The sequence below is a fragment of the Kwoniella bestiolae genome, chromosome 5, assembly GCF_000512585.2.
Source record: "Kwoniella bestiolae CBS 10118 chromosome 5, complete sequence".
In the NCBI taxonomy this organism is placed as follows: domain Eukaryota; kingdom Fungi; phylum Basidiomycota; class Tremellomycetes; order Tremellales; family Cryptococcaceae; genus Kwoniella; species Kwoniella bestiolae.
In genome coordinates, this window is record NC_089245.1 from 1101688 (window position 1) to 1121074 (window position 19387).

At 47.5% G+C, this 19387-nt stretch overlaps 6 protein-coding genes across 6 annotated transcripts; 3 read left to right on the top strand and 3 right to left on the bottom strand.

The window, feature by feature from the left end:
* Window positions 1–697: 697 nt before the first annotated feature.
* I302_106800 (uncharacterized protein) lies at window positions 698–5270 on the bottom strand (the record flags this gene model as incomplete). Its single annotated transcript, XM_019192547.1, has 6 exons — window positions 698–793; window positions 854–895; window positions 957–1026; window positions 1198–2591; window positions 2651–3760; window positions 3819–5270. 6 exons carry the CDS (start codon window positions 5268–5270, stop codon window positions 698–700), a joined length of 4164 nt encoding a protein of 1387 aa, XP_019045544.1.
* A 695-nt stretch (window positions 5271–5965) lies between these two features.
* On the bottom strand, window positions 5966–9347 carry I302_106801 (uncharacterized protein; the record flags this gene model as incomplete). Its single annotated transcript, XM_019192546.1, has 6 exons — window positions 5966–7107; window positions 7168–7793; window positions 7863–7938; window positions 7995–8087; window positions 8157–9080; window positions 9212–9347. The coding sequence occupies 6 exons, from the start codon at window positions 9345–9347 to the stop codon at window positions 5966–5968; spliced, it is 2997 nt and encodes a 998-aa protein (XP_019045543.1).
* Window positions 9348–9901: 554 nt separating this feature from the next.
* On the top strand, window positions 9902–11542 carry I302_106802 (uncharacterized protein; the record flags this gene model as incomplete). Its single annotated transcript, XM_019192545.1, has 9 exons — window positions 9902–9940; window positions 9999–10035; window positions 10096–10146; window positions 10206–10235; window positions 10333–10568; window positions 10650–10672; window positions 10736–10859; window positions 10940–11098; window positions 11231–11542. The coding sequence occupies 9 exons, from the start codon at window positions 9902–9904 to the stop codon at window positions 11540–11542; spliced, it is 1011 nt and encodes a 336-aa protein (XP_019045542.1).
* Window positions 11543–11848: 306 nt separating this feature from the next.
* Window positions 11849–14377, bottom strand: I302_106803 (uncharacterized protein; the record flags this gene model as incomplete). Its single annotated transcript, XM_019192544.1, has 3 exons — window positions 11849–13826; window positions 13932–14251; window positions 14306–14377. The coding sequence occupies 3 exons, from the start codon at window positions 14375–14377 to the stop codon at window positions 11849–11851; spliced, it is 2370 nt and encodes a 789-aa protein (XP_019045541.1).
* Window positions 14378–14949: 572 nt separating this feature from the next.
* Window positions 14950–17087, top strand: I302_106804 (uncharacterized protein; the record flags this gene model as incomplete). The annotated part of the gene is made up of 9 exons (XM_019192543.1): window positions 14950–15096; window positions 15243–15370; window positions 15456–15558; window positions 15630–15789; window positions 15866–15926; window positions 15993–16323; window positions 16433–16547; window positions 16612–16786; window positions 16925–17087. The coding sequence occupies 9 exons, from the start codon at window positions 14950–14952 to the stop codon at window positions 17085–17087; spliced, it is 1383 nt and encodes a 460-aa protein (XP_019045540.1).
* Window positions 17088–18056: 969 nt separating this feature from the next.
* I302_106805 (uncharacterized protein) lies at window positions 18057–18610 on the top strand (the record flags this gene model as incomplete). The annotated part of the gene is made up of 4 exons (XM_019192542.2): window positions 18057–18133; window positions 18298–18373; window positions 18474–18511; window positions 18580–18610. 4 exons carry the CDS (start codon window positions 18057–18059, stop codon window positions 18608–18610), a joined length of 222 nt encoding a protein of 73 aa, XP_019045539.2.
* Window positions 18611–19387: the final 777 nt, after the last annotated feature.

Genomic DNA, 19387 nt, shown 5'->3' on the forward strand with positions numbered 1-19387 from the left:
CGATAACGAAATGTATGTCAGGTCGTGGGATGATCCAATCAATTGTTCATTCAATCGGGAATCAGATATAGTTTGAAAGAGTAAAGTGGGTGATGATTGGGCTGATTCCACGTCGTTGTTAGGTGTATGCTATGCTACCACCCACTATGAAGATGTCGGCCGACATGACCATGAATAAAGATGGAGGAAGTAATGGTCAATTGTGTGAACGGAATCTAGTTTACGCAGTCTAGCAGAGGAGAGGGAGAGGGAGAAGGAGGATTTTGGTGTCAATATTCAGGGTAAAAGCCAAAGGGAGGACAAGATTGGTCATTCACTTTTTATCAGATAAGTACTTTCTCTTGGAACTCACCCCTGATTCAAACGAGTCACTCACGCTTTACAAGTTGCGTTATTGGATCAAGATATCCTATTGCCTTTGCGAATCTACCCGATAACCTGGACCAATGAGACGATGCAAAAAGGGGTGGTGTCATATCTGATAAAACACCTGCTTTGTACAACACTTTCGGACTTAAACCCGATCATACGAATACCAGTACAGGTTATACAACGTCATGAGTGAGATGCATGCAGAGATGAGAATTCAACATGTGATGGTTAAGTGAAATGCTATTCAAATATTCGAATCGGATAAAAGAGGAGAATGATTCTGTCTATACAATGTAAAATGTAAAATAAACCCCAAACCGAAAACCTAATTCAACCATCCTCTACAAGTTGCAGCACCACATAAACAGGGCACTCTCAACGCAGGATCAGATTCGAGGGGGAACTTGTAATCGTATAAGATCTAAAATAGAAGATATTATCAGCAAAGTAGTCTTAAAACACATATATGGAGTAAACTCACCTCTTCTCCTGGATACAACGTTCTCTCAGCATAGATGACGATCTACACGATACAAGGAATCAGCTATCATTTACGAGACCACGCTTAGCTAAGCAAAACCCACCTTGGACTGTCCATTGACTTTAATGATCTTGGCATTCGCAGAAGGGTCACAAGAGTGGTTGATCAGTCGACTAGTGGTAGAGTATCAGCACGGAGTCCTCTTGCGGTGATTGATAAGTTGAACTTGTCTTTAGAAGAAACGAGCGAAGAACGATAAGAGAAAGAGGGCCAAGAGAAAAGAGAGGGAAGAGCAGGGAGCGAGAGACCAGAAGGAAAGGGAAGGATGGAATCACTGCACTCACCTAACACTCCCCCTAAAAGTCGCATCACAAACCACATCATTATCAATCCTAAACAAATAACTCGACCCTATTCCCTGTTTCAGATACTTCTGTTCCCTAACATCGGCAATTGCGGCCCTACAAAGCTCCCCAACATATTCACAAACCATCTCCCCCTGATGGATCGTCTCCATCGCATAAAGGCCATACCCCTCAATCGCAGATCGCGCGAATCGAAGTTGTTTCTTACGTATACGAAGTTGGTTGAAAGCGAATAGCTCAGAGTCGGTGGTAATGGATGATGACTGGGTTTGACGATTCTGGTCTCTACCTGCTAATCTGGCTGTTCGACCGGTTGTGATTCCCATGGAATCCTCCACAGCGGCGGTGGTAGCTTTATTCCGTTGTGGGAGGTAAGAAGATTTCGAAGCTGGTGGGACCTTCTTGTAACCCTCTGCACGCCATGAACCAGAGGTATGATATAGCGGATGATCCTTATCTAACAATACTTCTTCGTCTTTTACGTCCTCAGGGAAAGTAGGCTCAACACCTTCTTTGGCAGCTTCCAAAGCCCGTCCAAGCCAGTAGGCATCTTCCTCGTCGATAATGGACGACGCGATGAATTTCTCGAAATCGGATTTAGGTCCCTTCCTCTTTGCTGCAACAGCCTTCTTGGCAGGTTTGGTCGTCTCAGCTGTAGCTTCAGGTTTCTCGTCGATGGTGATTTCTGCTACCTCAGGTTCGGGTGGGGGTAGAATCTCGACAACAGGTTCGTCGATTGTCGGAACAGGCGAATCAAGTCTTGCTTTCTTGTTCTTCTTGGTAACCTTGGCTTTGGCGGGTCGTTTCTTTCCCTTCGGTATGGGGGTGTCATCTGTCTCCTGTTCCTTCTCCTGCGCGATATCAGGTAGAACAGGGGCAGACGGTTTCGACATCGGTTCTTCATCTATATCCATTGCCATCTCATCCTCCTCCACTGCAGATTTAGCGGCTTTCAACGGAGCGAGGGCTTCATCATCCGACAAGGAAGATGCCGAAGAGAAAGAAGGTACCCTCTTCTTAGGTTTGGTTGTAGGTGTATCCTCATCACTACTTTCATCCGATTCGATCATCCTTGATCTGATCTTCTGAGACTCCTTCACTCTATCGGCCTTAGGTCCAGTGGGTGCAGGTCGATTTTTCTTGGTGATAGTAAGGAACTTCCAAGTTCCCTTCTCAACATTCGCTTCGCCCATAGCTACAGGTTTATCCTTATCTTCTTCTCCAGATTTCTTCGTGGCCGCTGAAGGTGGGGCTTTAACTACTAATGTCAATCTATGTCCTTGAATGGCGGTTGTGTCAAGTACACGTTGAGCGCGATAGGCAGAATTGTTATCTGAGAAGAGGATATACCATCCAGAGTGATTATGCAGTATCTGTAACAAATCCCCTGTCAGTCTCACTTCACCAAATACAATAGAGAGAGTCGACTCACCTGGGAAGGTTTAAAAGCCTTGAAATGATCTCTCAGATAATTCTCATACATCAATTGCAGAGGTAAAGCCTTCGAGTCAATAAACACATGAGACATCCCATTCTTCAACAAAGCGTCTTTCATCCTCTCCGTAGCCTTCTCATCCTCCTTGTTAGGTTGAGGTGCGACCCTGCCATTCACTCTTCTACGTCCGACCGGAGACCTCTCCCGCGATCGATAAGCTGGTCTCGCGTGATCATCTTCGCTATCTGACGTGTAGTCTGAGGTATAATCCGAATAAGGCGTTCTGGAGCTCGATCGCGCCAATCTCTGTCCAGGGGTGTAAGAGTCAGACTGGTCGTATCGTTTTGATGTGCTTGCTTCGGGGCGAGAGAAGGGCGCGGCAGTGAAGGATGATGCGAGGTGTTGGACAGATGTATCTGGTCGAGCGGGTAGTCCGCTCGGTCTGGAGGGTAAGAACATTGTCGAATGAGGTGGTAGAGGTCGAGAAGGGAGTGAACCAGGTCGGGATGGTAGGGAAGCGTGAAAATTGGCAGGTTGTGTGGGAGGGGGGCGCATGTATGGTCTGGAAGGTAATGATCCAGTGAGGGGTTTCGGAACAGATGGGATGACTCTTGAGAAGGAAGATTCGGCTCTTGGCGTTTGAGCGCCAGCTGATGAAGGGGTACTAGTTCCAGCTGTTGGTGGGATCAAGGAAGGTGTAGATACCGGTACAGCAGGTTTAGGGATGACCTTGGGTTTGGGAGGATACCTCTTGAGCATCTCATCTTTCACTGCTTGTTGCGTCCGTAGTCCTCTTCCATCCAATACCACCTTGATCTTCTCATCTGCGTTCAAACTGATCCTCTGTCCATCACATATCCTAACCACTTGACAAGCAACATCATGCGCGGTACCCTGTCTTCCATGAGGTGGTCCATCGAATTTCACCCAACATATACCCAGCTGCATACCCGACTTGGTGTCCATCTTAGCATCTATGTCCTTTATTCGACCGTGGGGTCGAAGGAATTTGCTGATTTGGTCGGTGGTGGTAAGAGGGCTCAGGCCAGTGATCAATACCGCTGCAGGAGGTGGTGGTGGTTTGGGCCCAGTGGAGTATTCGTCCCACTAAACGTAATATGGTGTCAGCTCATTTTACTTGGACATTAAGATGTTGTCAGCTCACCTCATAATCTACCTCGTAGAAGGTGGTACGGCATTTTCTCGTGCCTCTACCCTTGTTCAGCTGTTCCTTCGATATTTTCAATCTAGGATCAGACGCTTCCACAGCCTGACCTTCTTCTATCCCATCAAACCGCTGCTTCCCCTTGATGGTTGCAAAACTACCTATACCCGGTCGAGGATATACACAAGCTGGAGGAACGTATGACGGAGGAATATAAGGCGGAGTAGGTGATTTGGGAGGTGCAGGAGGGGGCGAAGCAGGTTCCAAAGGTTCCAAATTTGTATCTCCCTCTTCGTCTTCCTCCTCTGAAGGTGATTTCTGACGTATTGACAGATCGCGAAAGTGGAAGGAAGGAGGTGCAGCCGGTGGCATTGGACCGGGAGAAGGAGGTGCAGGCGGTGGAGGCGAGGAAGGTTCTATAGGTGGTGGTGAGGGTGGTCTATCTTTTATCGATGGAGGAGGAGGGATGGGTATTGATATAGATGATGATGAACGTATACGTGAGGAAGAAGGGGAAGAGAAGAAAGAGCGAGGGGCAGAGGGTGGTTTTGGTGAAGGGGGTGGAAGTGGAGGTGCCTGTGTGGGAGGGGAAGGTGGAGGGGGTGGTATCATATCGTCATCTTCTGGAGGAGGTGTAGGTATCCTTTCATCTTGATCTGGTATTGGCGGGGGAGAGGGCGGACCAGATCCAGGAGGTAATGGCGGAGTAGGCGGTCGTCCATCAGGCGGAGGCGGGGGAGGGGGTGTACCTGCCGGACTTGACTTTTCAAAATCCATATGAGGAGGTCTAGGTCTCTTCATAATTCCGTTCGTCAAGCCTACTCCGGCAAACGATATCGATACTTTTGCTCTTGCACTTTCATCTGTAGGTAGAAAGCTGGATCTATAGCTGTTATCTTCCTCTGATTTATGCTGTGCGCCTGCCAATGACTTGTGATGTCGTTTCTTGGGTGAGGTGGGTGGTTTCTTGGGTTGTTCGTTGATAGAATGGGAGGATGAGCTTGCTATACTGGTCGAAGAGGGGAATTGGTTCAATGTGGGGGGTTTCCGATTAGGCGAAGGTCCAGAAGGGATGTTGATCCGGAAGGGTGAGCTTGCAGCAGGGGAAGAAGCATGTATACTTGATTCACCTGTACCATTACTCTTTGAAGGTCCATTGAGAGTGCTGGCTGAGGACGAGGAGGTAAGGGAGGATGATCTGTTGTCCAGACCATTAGGTCTAGGTCTGGATGGTCCAGCGATGGCAGTCTGGCTGTTGATCCCATTTTCCCCAGGTGCTGTAGACGATGAGGAGGGAAAAGCAAAAGATACCTTCTCATGCCTTGGATTAAGTCCTCCAGCAGGACCTGAGGGAGGCTGCTTGACCCTCAAGGCCTTGGGTCCGGTGGGTGGAATCCTGGGACCGGAAGGTGCGGAAGGGGGTGGTCGAGGAGGTAGATGGGAGGGAGCCATTATGTCGGCTCGGGATCACGATATCGCTGCCATGCGATGGAAAGGGATGCAGATGGACCTTGAAGCAAGAGTAGAAAGGGGATATGAAGGATTGCGTTTGCGAGATCACGATGCGGATAGACAAGATTGATCACGCGTTTGAATGCGATTTACCTCGTCACGGAAGGAGAAAGGAGAGGAAAGCTTCTTTTGCGCGATACCTATTTTGCACGTCGACCCGATAGTGATAGATGCTACTGCTGCGATGGTGTTTGTGTGAGAGTGGTGCTGATGAGTCTATGATATGATAGTAATGATGATTATACAAGATGTAGCTTATACTTTGGATGTACAGTATGTCGGTGTAAAAGTCGAAAATGACCGGGAAAAGATGTTTTTTCAGTCTCCATCATATATGATGATAGAGAGTCGAATCGCGTGCACGAACACTCATAACAACTCACAACGCATCATACAGTAGAGTACACGTACTGTACAGTGGCAACGGAATCAAATCGGAATTCGCATCACAGATTCATTATTCAATACATTCATTCGATGAAGATCAAGATATGATAGTAGTATATGTAAGAGTATAAAGTATCACCAACAATAACAGGGGTAGGTATCCAGGTATACATCATAGTACATGCAGAAAAGGTTTAAGCCAAATGTCCCAAGAAAACCAAAAGATAAGCTCCTCCCTTCCAAACAAACTAAATTTCAACACCCCTCTCAGCTTCAGCTACAATTTCTTCCACTTTCTCAGCTACCTGCTGTTCCGCCTGTGTAGTAACAACAGTATTCACCACCCCCTGTCTATACACATCTAACCCCTCGCCCTGTTTCAGCACTTCAGTGTCGGTCGATCCCAACTCCGTAGTTTCCTCAGAAGGTATAGCGGTAGATGGTATCTCCAACGCAGGAACCACAGAGGTATCTTGCGGTAATGTCGGTGTGGGGGGTACACTGTTAATTCCTCCATTACTGAATGTCGAGGTCGTCAGAGGTATAGGAGAAGCAAATCCATTCCCATTCCCATTTGAAACGCCATTCGAATTGAAGGATTCTTGAAAATTGATTAGATCCCTCGTCAACTCATCCATAAGTTGCATGGATTTCGTCTGTTCAGGTAATGGTGAGCCCGTCACCTCTTCTCCGAAACTAGGTTCCCGAGTTTCCTCCATAGTCACATCTCCATCTCCGTCCACATCCCCACCATGTGACTTGTGAAGTTTGATCCCTAACGACCTGGCTCTCTCCTGCCTTTTCCCTTCTTCCACCTGAACTCTTCCCACATACTCCAAAACATTCCTCACGCGCTTTTTCATCTCAGCCGTCGTTATTCTCTTTACAGGATAACGTGGTCTAGCCGGAGGGTCTAGCTGCGTCCTATCCTGATCTCCTACCACCTCTCTTCCAGACGGTTCATCAGGTAATACCAATTTCCCATTCTCGTCTCTCTCCTCTGAGAAGGGTCCGTACCGTTGATTGTGATAATGATTTCTTGGGAGATAACTCAATACTCTAGGTGCCGGTACTTCCAATGCATCGGGATTGGCAGAAGGCAATAGGTCCGCAAAAGCTGATAGATGATCTGGCAGGAACCATGAGAGGTGATTTGCTGATTCAGGTGTCAAGGGGTGGTATATGACTGGCACAGCTGCCAGGGCTCCTGCACGACGCGTACCATGCTCGTGTTGTGCTGGTTGGGCTATTGGGACAGGTGTTGACGCAGCTACCCTGCGGGCAGGTGAGGGCGCAGCGGGAGGAGGTTGAGGGATCGCGGAAGGGGGCTTGCGATATGTGTATTGATTGGGATGTTTGGGTTTCGTAGAATTGCCAGGTTCGACTGAGCCTAGAGTTGTACATTAGTTGACATCATTCGGCTGGTATGAGGTGAGATCCGCCAACCCACCTTCATCCTCGTCTCTCTTTCTCTTCCCCTTCTTAGCTCTATCCTTATCCTCCACCTCTTCCTCGTCCTCTCTCCGCCTCTTTTCGCCTCTGTCCTTCTCCTTCTCCTCCACCTGAGATGTCTCGTCTATCTCATGAGCAGGCGACATCATCTCCGCTCTACTAGCTTCTAAAGCCGCTTTCACCTCCTCCTCATATGCCGCATCCCTAGAATTCATTGTACTCCTCCTTTTAGGTTCTTTAGCAGATGAAGGTTGAGGCGAATTCGAATCTCTATCAGGCGATATCGATGATATTCCTCTGACTTTACGTCCTGACGATGTGACTTTGCCGGTATGCGATTTGGAAGGATCGTTCTTGCCTGAACTGGAAGGTGGTTTGTCTCTGGTGAGTGAGGCTGCGGGTTGACGTCCACGAGTGCTCCTGCGTCCGTCGTGTGTATCTGCATGTGGACTGGTAGCTTCTCTTTTATGGTGGGAACGAGATGGTGGTTTCGGTGGAGGGGTAGGCTCTGGCACTTCCTCTGGTAATTCTTCTGCCCAGCGTTTGGACTGCGATGGTGGAAAGTCATCTCGATCGTTGTGCAAATTTTTCAGATTCTCCGGTGCAGGGGGTATGAAGGATCCACTGAAATACTCCATCAGCATACGAGGATAGCTTGGGAGATGTAGGACGCTGAAGATGCACGAAACTCACGATTTTCTTCCCTGACGCCGTATCCATTTCATCAACGGCTGATGTCTTTCCGGCTTACATTCCTCGCAGAAGTATTCTGGCACGAAACCATCAGCTGGATGTCTTATGTACTGCAAAAGCCAGTTGACTCACCATCTGGAGCCTCTTCATCACCCCATATGCCCATACACTCCCCATGCTGCCATACATTACACTCATCACACTGAATCATCATCACGTCGATATCTGCAGCAGCCAATCAGCACGACGCCCCCACTGCGGATCAATCTCAATATCATGGACAGAGAGACTCACCTTCTTTCTGACATACACAACGCGTTATATCCTTCACTTCTTCTTCTTCCTCCTCTTCCTCGTCCTCCTCATCATCCTCCACTGCAATCTCATCTGCATCATCCTGCTCTCCCACCTTCTTCCCCTGTTCATCCTGTTCATCATCGTCCTCCAACCTCTCCTTCTTAGTCTTCTTCGAGGAAAAGCTCGTCCGCCTAATCTCAACAGGCAAAAGATGATCGTCCAATAACAGCTCATCTTCGCCCCTCCTCTTTCTAGTTTGTCTAGATGCCGAACCTGATCGTTCGGCATTTGATAACGGCGTAGTAGCCAGAGGTGTATTCTCACCTGATGCAGGTATGTTCGACCCATTCCCATTTATCTTGGAGCTTCTAGTCTTCACTGGAGTTTCTTCATTCTCATGTTCGTCTAAGCCTGGTTCCTCCTTGACTGTAACATTACCGAAACCTCTCACAGCTCTATGACGTCTATAGGAATCCCAATCGTCTTCTCCTTCTCCTTCTCCCTGTCCTTCACCTGCGCCTTCAATCGTAGCTTGTGGGTTTGCATCATTTTCATTCTTCTCAGCCTCGGGATTGGTGTCCTCGCTCGTAGGTGGAGGAGGCGTCAAACTAGCATTGGAGACACTCTGTACCGGCACCTTCTCAGGACTGACCGATCTGGCCGATATAGCATCTTCCTCCAGTTCAGTGCTTTCTGCGGGTGCAGGTCCAGCTGTCGGTGAGATGAGGTCGAAAGACGGTGGTGCAGGGATGATATCTGGGGGAGGAGCTAGACCGCTGGGCGTACGAACGGCGGGGGAACGCGATGCTGCTTGAGGGGAGTTCTTGGGTGAGTTCTTAGGTTGTTTGGGAGGGAGTGGGGGGAATAAGGGGCCAGTCGTGGGTGGTAGGGGATTACGTCCTCTTGTACGTCTAGGTTTGCCTATTGAACTTCTCAGTCAGCTTCTACTCCCACAGGCAACTTGTTCGTCAATCATGGTTTACCCCATCGGCGGAAGCGGAAAGAGGGGGAGCCATGAGGCGAACTATGAAAGCGGAAGAGACCAAACTCACCATCCTCCTCATCCTCCAACTTTGGCGTCGCACTACCCACACTTGGGCTTCGGAGATTCTTTACCTGCATGGATGATTCTCTGGCTGATCGGATGGTCGAAGTGGACGTCATTGACGTCCTGCGTCTGTTATCCATTGGTATTGCCGCTGTGAGCGGTGGGGTGAGGGTTTGTCAATGGTGGTGGGCTTGGTAGTGGTGAGCAAGCTTAAGCAGAAGCGGGAGGAAAGAGCAGAGCAGTTGTGATTGAGCTATGACAGATGATATGTGATGGTATGGAAGCTGTATGAGCAGTACTAGTAATATAGAGGATGATGATAGTGGGCGGTGAGAGCGGTGATGAAGTGGTGGTGATGATGATTTTCCATTCTCGGTTGTCGGCTCAACCCAATCCAATCCCATAAACACGCGTAACGCACTACCACCGTGGGAAAGTGCAGTGAACTGTAGTTACCGGAAGAGGCAATTATCTTCGGTGAGTATAAAAAGTTGAGTGAAGAGGTGGATGTGGATTGACGAGTGGTTCATTGGCTCATGGCTGTAGGGATCACGATCAATCTCATTCATCGATGGTAGCCTACAGTATTCATCGATAAGGTCAGAACACTGCCTGTATGCTATATAGATCACTCCTACGAACAATTAGCATCCTCAACATCGCATCCCCCCGTCTGAACTTATCTAGAACATTCATGTCAAGTCCTGTAGCTAAGAGAATGAAGTCCACCAAAGTGGGTCATCACGGTCAGAATCACTGGGATATGGCTGAAGAGAAACCATATTTTATAGGTCATCGGTACCCACTCTGGTACTTTCCATTGTGATGGTGAGTATTCCCCTGTGACATTTCTGATCATCGAGTCATCGACTGATTGTCCACTTGCAGAGGCACTTGCCGTATTCATGCTTCGATTAACCGATGAATTCAAGGATGCCGGTGAGCTCGCCAACTTGCGCCTAAGACGGTCATTGAAATAGCTGACGATAGCTCCTTAGACCTTGTTAGAACCCGAGACCCATCTAAGCGTTAGTCCCACTTTCTTTTGCGCGAATCATGTCAGACACGGCATTACACATTCTCAGTATTCATCTGAGAACCAATCTGATGATCCATGTGTCACAGTCGAACCCCTCGATATCGTGGTAGACGTCGGCGGTGTCTACTCCCCCGAGAAACACCGATACGACCACCATCAACGAGGATTCTCCGAGGTGTTTGGTTCAGGCGGATTCGATAAGATCAAGCTATCCTCTGCAGGGTTGGTGTACAAGCATTTCGGGAAGGAGATCATCGCCAAGAGGTTGGGTACGAATGTGGAGGATGAGAGGGTCGAGACGCTCTGGTTGACATTGTACTCTGTGTGTTTTATCTCTTCCATCCCTCATCTTGTACCTGCTACGGAATGGTTATACTGACGTTGCGAATTGAATTGTATTAAGGAATTGATCGAATCTGTCGATGGGTGAGCTGCCGAATTCCTGCCACGGTTACCTACGCTTCAGCTGATACAAAATGCATGACACAGTATCGACAACGGTGTCAACATCTCTTCATCTCCGTTAGCCTACACGCAACGAACAGACCTCAGCTCGAGGGTCAAGAGGCTGAACCCAAATTGGAACGAGGAAGCCACCGACGCCATATTCGATGTGAGTGTCTCTTCATCAATAACACTTATCATCACATACATGTAAGATGGGTATATGTTGACCTTTAACTTTCGTTATAGGAAAAATTTTCCCAAGCATCCAAGATAACAGGAGAAGAGTTCCTCTCCCAATTAGATTACTTTGCATTCGCGTGGTTGCCCGCTCGAGACGTCGTGAAGCAAGCTATAGAAAAGAGGTTGGATGTTGATCAGAGCGGTCAGATCGTAGTGTTTGAGAAGGTGAGTGTTCAAGACTGGAGACCTACTTCGTCCCGTTCCTCATTACTTCCCCATTTCTCCCATATCCTCATCCTCCTTACTTATTTCCGACTATACTTACATATATGAATCAAAACTAATGTTACTTCAAAGTCATGTCCATGGAAAGATCACCTCTTCTCCCTCGAATCTTCTCTTTCCCCTTCTTCTAAGATCCTATACGTCCTCTACCCCGAATCCGACTCTCCAGGCTCCAAATGGCGTATTCAGTGCGTCCCCGAATCCACCGACTCGTTCGTTAATAGGAAATCTCTCCCCGAACCATGGTGCGGTATGCGGGATGACAAGCTCTCAGAAGTCAGTGGGATTAAGGGAGGGACGTTCGTACATGCCAGTGGGTTCACTGGGGGGAATGAGACGTTTGAGGGGGTTTTGGAGATGGCTAGGAAGGCGTTGGCGTTTTAGTGGGTGGGTGGATGGGGTGGATGGGGTGGCATCAACCCACCTTGCGAACTTGGTTCTGGTCCGTAGGTAAATATGTATGCATATATGATCAAGTCTATATGACAGCAAATATTGATAAGAAGAGGAAGATGACACCGTATAGCTACAAGAGATCTCTAAGAGCAAATATGGTAGATGATTGATAAGAAGATGAGAATGTGTACAACAATGATATGATCTCCGTCCTCTAACTACCGTCTAGCAACAATGAATCTCCCTCTTCCTTCCTACCTGTCACTCCACCCAATGATCCAGAAACACATCGTATCATCGCCCAGACACCACCAAATACCCCCTCTCCCCATCCCCTCTATCAACCCTCCAACCCTTCCTCTCCAGATCCCCCGAAACAGCGGGCCCCAACACCCCCTTGTTGTTCACAGAGTGTCGACCAACACCAGTGATAATCACGAACCGTCCCTGTTCTTGGATCTTCCACCTCTCAAGTCTAATTTCCTTTTCAACTTTCCACCATTCTTCTAATCTCTCATTTACCAATACCAATGCCTGAGATATAGTGTAATTGTGTAGATCTACAGATTGGTTTCTCTTCACGTTCCCTCTCCCACTACTATTCCCATTGACCGAAGAGGGATGATTACCCTGATAATTATGATGATAGTTGTGATCGGCCACCTGCGCATTCATCCTCATTCTGGCAGCTTGGAGTTCCCAATTCCTCGCTCTCTGTCCCGCTTCAAGAGCTTGCGAAGCATAATGTCCAGCGATCACACCTTTCACTGCTCGTCCACCCCCAGCCACGCCCGTAACGTTCGGTCGGAAGTTCCGTCCAGCAGCTCGGATGACAGTTTCTCTTCTGGCACGTTCGAGTTGGGCATTGGCAAGGCACTCTTCGTATGTCGGCTTGCGTTCTCTAGCAGCAGTGCGAGAGGAAGCGGATTGCGATTGGGATCGTGAGTGAGAGGCTGAAGAGACTGTGCGCCAGTTTTGGGGATGGACTTGTTTACCATTTAATTGTTTATTACCTAATTTAGGCGATGATGGAACGGATGTGGGATTGAGTTCGTGAGCGTCCAATACCATTGGACTAGATAGGGCCGAGAAAGTAGATCTGGATCCGGGCACTTCTCTGATCTTCGCTTCTCTGATTGCTCCTCCGAATAACGGTTCGTCCTTCATTTTAGAGGGTTTGACCTTCTTCTCTGGCCGAGTCATCTTCCCTGGTAAAGAGCTTTTCAACGGGAGATGCTCATCGATAGATTTGTTGGATATAGTAGAGCCAGCAGAGGTGGATCGAGCCATATCTATAGCTTGAACGGGAGGAAGGTTGAGCGTGATAGTCTGAGCTTTCGGTAACGAAGGCAAGGGAGTAGAATTGGTGTTTATCGTATAATCAGGTTGTTTGGCAGGATCGAACAAATCATTATCACGATCATCATCGCTTGACCAATCTGAGATCTCATCCAGCAAGTCCATAAGATCCATCACCGTGGCTATATCCTCTCCAGCAGCGTGAACGCAAATTTCGAGATCCCTTTTCTTGTCCCCTCCGTCGGGCTCTAACGATAATCCAAATAGATCTTCTAGAATCTTACGGGATGACATATCATCTTCGAAGTTTTCGCTGAATGGCTGAGAAGGGAGCTTAGCTAAAGACGCTAGGACCGCCGAATAGGTGGAATGGTAATTTGGTGAATGGAGGTAAGACGAGAAGTGAGTCGAAGGTTGAGACAGGAGGTCTGAAAGGTAAGACGATAAAGACGTGACGGTATGCCAGGGGTTATTGGTCGGTCCTGCCCTATCGTTGAATCTGGCAGGTGAAGCGGATCGGGTTGAGGGCGCTGTCGAGGTTCTAGATCTAGATGTAGGGGTGGATTGTCGTTGTAATGTATCCACTATTGGGATTGTTATCTTGTCCTTCTTCTTTTTCTTAGAAGGTGCTGAAGTGGTACTCCCATTGGTGGATGAGCGAGAATGAGATGAGGTTGGTTCGGGGAAAGCGGCATTATCGAATTGTGGGGTGGAAACGATGATAGGGGAAGATTCGATTGAAGGTGGTTTTGAGTTTGCTCTTGATGATGGTTTCGACTTGGATTTGGGTTTGGACTTCTTGGACCGTGAAGGTTCCCATGATTCGGGTTCGGATAGTACCTTGACATCTCCTTCATTCGGCCATTGTCCTTCTTCTTCGACATTTCGGATTAGTTCGAGGGAAAGTAGGTGGTCTATCGCTTCTTGTAATGTAGGATACGAATGTAGGACGGAGGTAAGGTCGTTCTCGGGACTATGAATATACACACAAGTAAGCCCGGTGCACCTCTCCGAGAATACCTCATCCAAATCATGTGAATAGGGGCTGATCGATATGCAAGAAGCTAGTCAAACTCACGTCAAAGGAAACAACGACCTCAGCAAATCCACCTCATCTCCAAACTCCTCCGTCCCCTCACTGAGCGTAGTCGCACTCCCGGTATGTAAACTATCCAGCTTACTCGACAGCTCATCAACCCCACTTTGACTGGTACTTTCCGTAAGACTCTCACCCTCTACTTCGGTGATTTCAGCAGGAAGATCAGGATCGGGCACCAAGGTAGCTTCGAGTATACCTAGTTGATCTTTGATTTCTGGTATCTTCGCTGATAGGTCTGATGAAGGGTAGTCTGAGAGGATCGCTAGGATCAATGTAGGGTCGATGAGGGGGTAGTCTGCCTATGAAGAGGTATCAGCTTGGACTATTCGTTGACTATACGGGAGGTAGCTTACAGCTAAGACTGCAGCTAGGGAGGCTGGATCAATGGGTTCATTTGAGGTTGGGGTTGGCTTCTTCCTGGTCATTGTGGAGTGGAGAGTCAAAATGATCAAGAATAGAAAAAGTTGTGATGGACAGGAAAAGGTGGGGGTGGGTCTATAGGTGATCCAACATTTTTAGATGTGATGATCGGAGGAAAGTGAGTTGATGGCTCATACAGAGGTTGAGCTGACGTTGAGGTGTATTGGTTGGTTGTTTAGCTCGGTCAAAGCTACACTTTTTCTTTATGTTTGTTCTGATTCTTGTTGACAGTAGCTTGATATAGATGTTTTCTTTGATCCATTCCGTTTACTGCTCATTAGCTGAACATATAGTAAGTGTAATCGTGATTCTGACCGAGATGGATTGTAATCTCGAGATCGACAAACTAGGTCCAAGCGTCATTACATCAATGTATCACGTGACTCGGATCTCAAAGTTGAAAAGTTGAAAACATAGACAGTCAAAGTGGATGGTCCATTGTCTATTTGACTGTCTGATCCAGCTGCTAATTGAACTGCTCGACATCCATAACTCCATTTACAAAGTCAACAAGCAAACACAGCATATATACCATACAGCGAACCGAGAAATATCCAAGATTGCAAACCCACACACAATGCCCAGAGTGGTCAAACCTTCAAAACAGCGACATGATCCGCTTCATGTTCAGATAGACGCCGACGAGTCGTTGAGGAAGTTTGGTAGGCCCAGTAAACCCAGTAAGAGGAGTGCGAGGGAGGATGAGGAACTGGAAGATGAGCCTGTGAGTGCATCTTACATCCGCTCATTACACCGGATACAACTGCAATCGACATGCTAGCAAGACAATCGAGCATCACCATCTCCCTTCTCGTGTTGGGGGTGATTATCCAAATAGGGATATACTAATTCTCGTTGTCTCCTACATAGAAAGCAGAAGATGCTCGAATGTCCAAGAAAATCCTGGACCTAGCTCGAGAACAGCAGGAAGAAGTGAATAGGGAGTTGGGTGAAGGAGGGGATGAGTGGGAAGATGAGGATGAGAATGAGGCTGAACCGTGAGTCGACATCAGCTGAGCAGATGGGATGTACCTAAACTCAGGAAAACTTAGCTGATGTTCATGGGTTTCTTCCTCTAAATAGATCCCGCAGACCAAGAGAGATTGCCCAGATCCCAAGTGACGATGAGGAAGAAGAGGAGTTTGAGGAAGGGGATGTATCCGGAGGTGAAGAATATGCCGAGCTGGTCAGTGATACGCTCAAACAGCATGTGCCATCCGTGCTGGTGCTAATGCGATATGATTCACCCCGTTATAGGAGATCGACCCAGCAGATCATGCTACCCTCGACGCACTGAACGCAGGACAAAAGCAAGCGTCAACGTCGGACGAGCCGGGAGAACCGCCAAAGACGCTGGCAGATTTGATTTTCAGTAAGATGGAAGGTTGGGCTGTGAGCAGGGGTATCGAGGATGAGGGTAAGCCTTTCTTCTTCGATCATCCAATAAGCTATATGAAATGTATAAGCTAATTGGCGTGTGATGATTTGACTAGACGAGGGACCGCCCGATCCCAGGAAAGGATTGAACCCCAAGGTCATAGAAGTGTATACCAAGTGAGCGTTTGTCTACAATGAGCAACCAACATGTCTTGGGAAATGCTAATGTGGGTGCTCTGTCAGAGTCGGATTCCTCCTATCTCGATACAAATCCGGTCCCCTCCCCAAAGCACTCAAGATCCTCCCCTCCCTTCCCCACTGGGCCCAACTACTGGCCCTCACCAAACCTACCGAATGGACCCCCCACGCCACATTCGCATGCACCAAGATCTTCGTGTCGAACTTGAAACCTACCGAAGTGAGGGTGTTCCTCGAAGGTGTTTTGCTAGACAAATGCAGGGAAGATATGAGGATGAATGGTGGCAAGTTGAATATACATCTGTACGAGGCGCTGAAGAAGGGATTGTACAAGCCTGCGGCGTTTTTCAAGGGGATCTTGTTCCCTCTTTGTGAGGTGGGTGTTTGTTTGCTCTCTCTCTCCCGCCCTCTCATAATCAACGAGTCAAGAGGTATATCTACTGGATGGGGAAGAGGGACTGATGGTATTTGATTTGAATCTGTAGGCCAGTTGTTCACTCAAAGAGGCAGCCATCGTCGCATCAGTCCTATCGAAGGTGTCTGTACCTGTATTGCACTCTGCTGCTGCTTTGTTGCGATTAGCTTCCATGGATTATTCCGGTGAGTTGGTCTACCGCTGAAGTAGATGGGTCGGACTGATTATGGGTTTTATGAATACGTGCAGGTCCCAACTCCCTTTTCATCCGTATTTTACTGGACAAGAAATACGCCTTACCTTACAAAGTGGTTGATGCTTTGGTATTCCATTATATCAGATTAGCCAACTCCCAAAGAAGTAGGACGGGCGAAGATAAGTTGCCTGTGCTGTGGCATCAGAGTTTACTGGTTTTCGTGCAGAGGTGAGTTGTCTCCTTTTTCAACAAAACATCTGAACACATCTGGACACATCGATGGACAGCTGCATCAACCGCAATCCTCTGTTCTTGCAGTTTTGTCACCTTTACGAGTACTGATATTATTTGAATATATGATTATAGGTACGGATCCGATCTCACACCTGACCAGAAAGATGCATTATTAGATGTCATTCGAGCCCGACCTCACCCCACGATCAGTTCGGAGATACGAAGGGAGATTTTGAATTCCGTTGAGAGGGGGGCACCGAGGCCTGAAGATGGAGAGGATGTGATGATGCGTTAGTACCTTGGTGTATATAGACTTGTCTGCTACCCTTGTTTTATGCTGGTTTCTTGGTGTGATGATTGTTCATACATTGATGTTCATTCGCATGAATGCGTGATGATTGTATACCAGTCATACCAGATCAAAAGGAAAGGCATCCTTGGGCTGATGATCGGTCGGATCTTGCTCTTGCCCTTGCTGTTATCCAAGCTAAAGCACGTTCACCATCTACCCTCGCATGGTAACTTAGCGCACAGGTACTCACCCGTGACTATACTACAGTATACTACTGCCATATCCAAGGGATTATAAGTGGGCATATTTGATACACGAAATCACCCAAATCACGTGATACTGACCCTATTTTACTCATTTAATTTCCTGGTAATATACCCAATTAGGAAGATTACGAGTACCAGACGCGTCTCTCTTTACGCATACCGTACCGTAGGTAAAGCCAAACATTCCATTCCTTCGTACTCGTACTTTGGTACTTCGTCAACCAATATACAAGTACTAGAGGTCATTAACCCATTTCTTCTTCTTCCCCCCCTTCCTCTTTCTTTCTTTTACTCACCATACAACAATAATACCTACCTCACACTTATAACACTTTATACCTCTTTTCAGTCACCCAACAAATATCACTAAGATACAATGGCTCGTGAGTTGATGCATTCTTCCTGTAGGGCAGGTGGTGGAGGTTGTTTACCCTCTTCCCCCTATGGGATAGGGGCAAGGTGGTCCACCCCTCATAGTGTTTGAGCTACGATCCACTTTTGAATTGACGCTGATAGTTTTGTTTCTTATAGCCAAAGGTAAGCTTGGCTATCTGATTGATATCTATCATGCATATATGCATATCGAGAGACATTCCTCTCAACCCGACTCGAGTCATCCAGCCATCTTTCCTTCCTTGGGGCGTATACGTACATGTGACATGGCTGATATATTCCATCTTGCTTATCTTCCTTCTTTATTTCTCGAATGATCATACTCGCTCCTTCCCAAACAGCTGCTACTGCTGAAGGCAAGAAGGGTGGTGCTAAGAAACCCACTCCTTAGTGAGTTTTCTCCTCCTTCCCATCCTTCATCTCTCCCTTCTTTCCGGACGAGGAAAGGAAAAAGAACTCCTCATCTACCACTTTCTCGATTACCATCATCCTCTTTTATCGGTTTATATCCCCCACGCTGATTGCATCAGCTAATCATCGTTTCATTGTCGCAGCAACGAATACATGAAGGTCCAACTTGCCAAGCTCAAGGCCGAAGCTGAGAAATCCGGTAAACCTTCCAACCACCGAGTAGGTCTCATTTTCCTTCTCTCTTAGCATCACGCTCGTGTTGCCTTCGGGCTCTTGTTTGTTCATCGCTGTTCGCTAAGTATCTGTATTTGGATTATAGGAAAACTTCAAGAAGGTTGCTGAATCCTGGAAGAACGCGTGAGTATACCATCTTACACTACAGGATCGGGGGAGTGCAAGCTTACTGACATACTTTTCCCATATAGCCCCGAGAACCCCGTTAGTATCGCATCTTGACCTTTTTTCTTCCCTCCACGATCGAAGTGACTTCAAGCACCACAACCTGATGTTTCAGCTATAAGACCTATACTGACCTTCCTGCGCATTTACAGAAAAACAAGAAATAAACGATTCTCCTCAATCTACATTTCAACCATTTCAGGTTCCTCGCCTTTCAATATTCGATTTTCTATCTTTCTTTTTCCCCCAATATGAGATGAAGTGAACGAGAGTAAATTTGGTGAGAGGTGGAAGAAGAGGTCTATTTAGTTTAGTTGGTCTGGACGTTAGTTGTATGTGGTATATGATTTTTATCCATTGGTTATATACTTTATATATGCAGATGTTCGTCGTCCACGTTACTTGCGCTAGCATCTCAGAGAAGGAGTGTAACTGGCTGTCTTACCTTATCCTCAGAAGGGGACTCAACTTGGCTGTTCTTGCGGTAGACGGTCGGACATATCTTGTATCAGCTCTGGTCAATCAGATCATCCAACTTGAGTATTATACTATTGCACACTGACAGCGGCCACTCTTGCTCTCACTCGTATATACACTTGGCCATCTGCTCTCTCTCAGCCACTCCATCTCAAACGCACATGACTGTACAACAAATTGGTTGAAGAAGGAAGAACAATGCGGAGCCCACTACCCCCACTCTCCCGCCGAAATATCAGGGAAAGGGGTAAAGCTCGGTTATACCCACACACACCGTATGGTGGAAAAACTTCATTTGGCTATATTGCTATGACGCTACGCGTTTCGGTGTCTCCACATGTATTGCTTTGGAAGTGG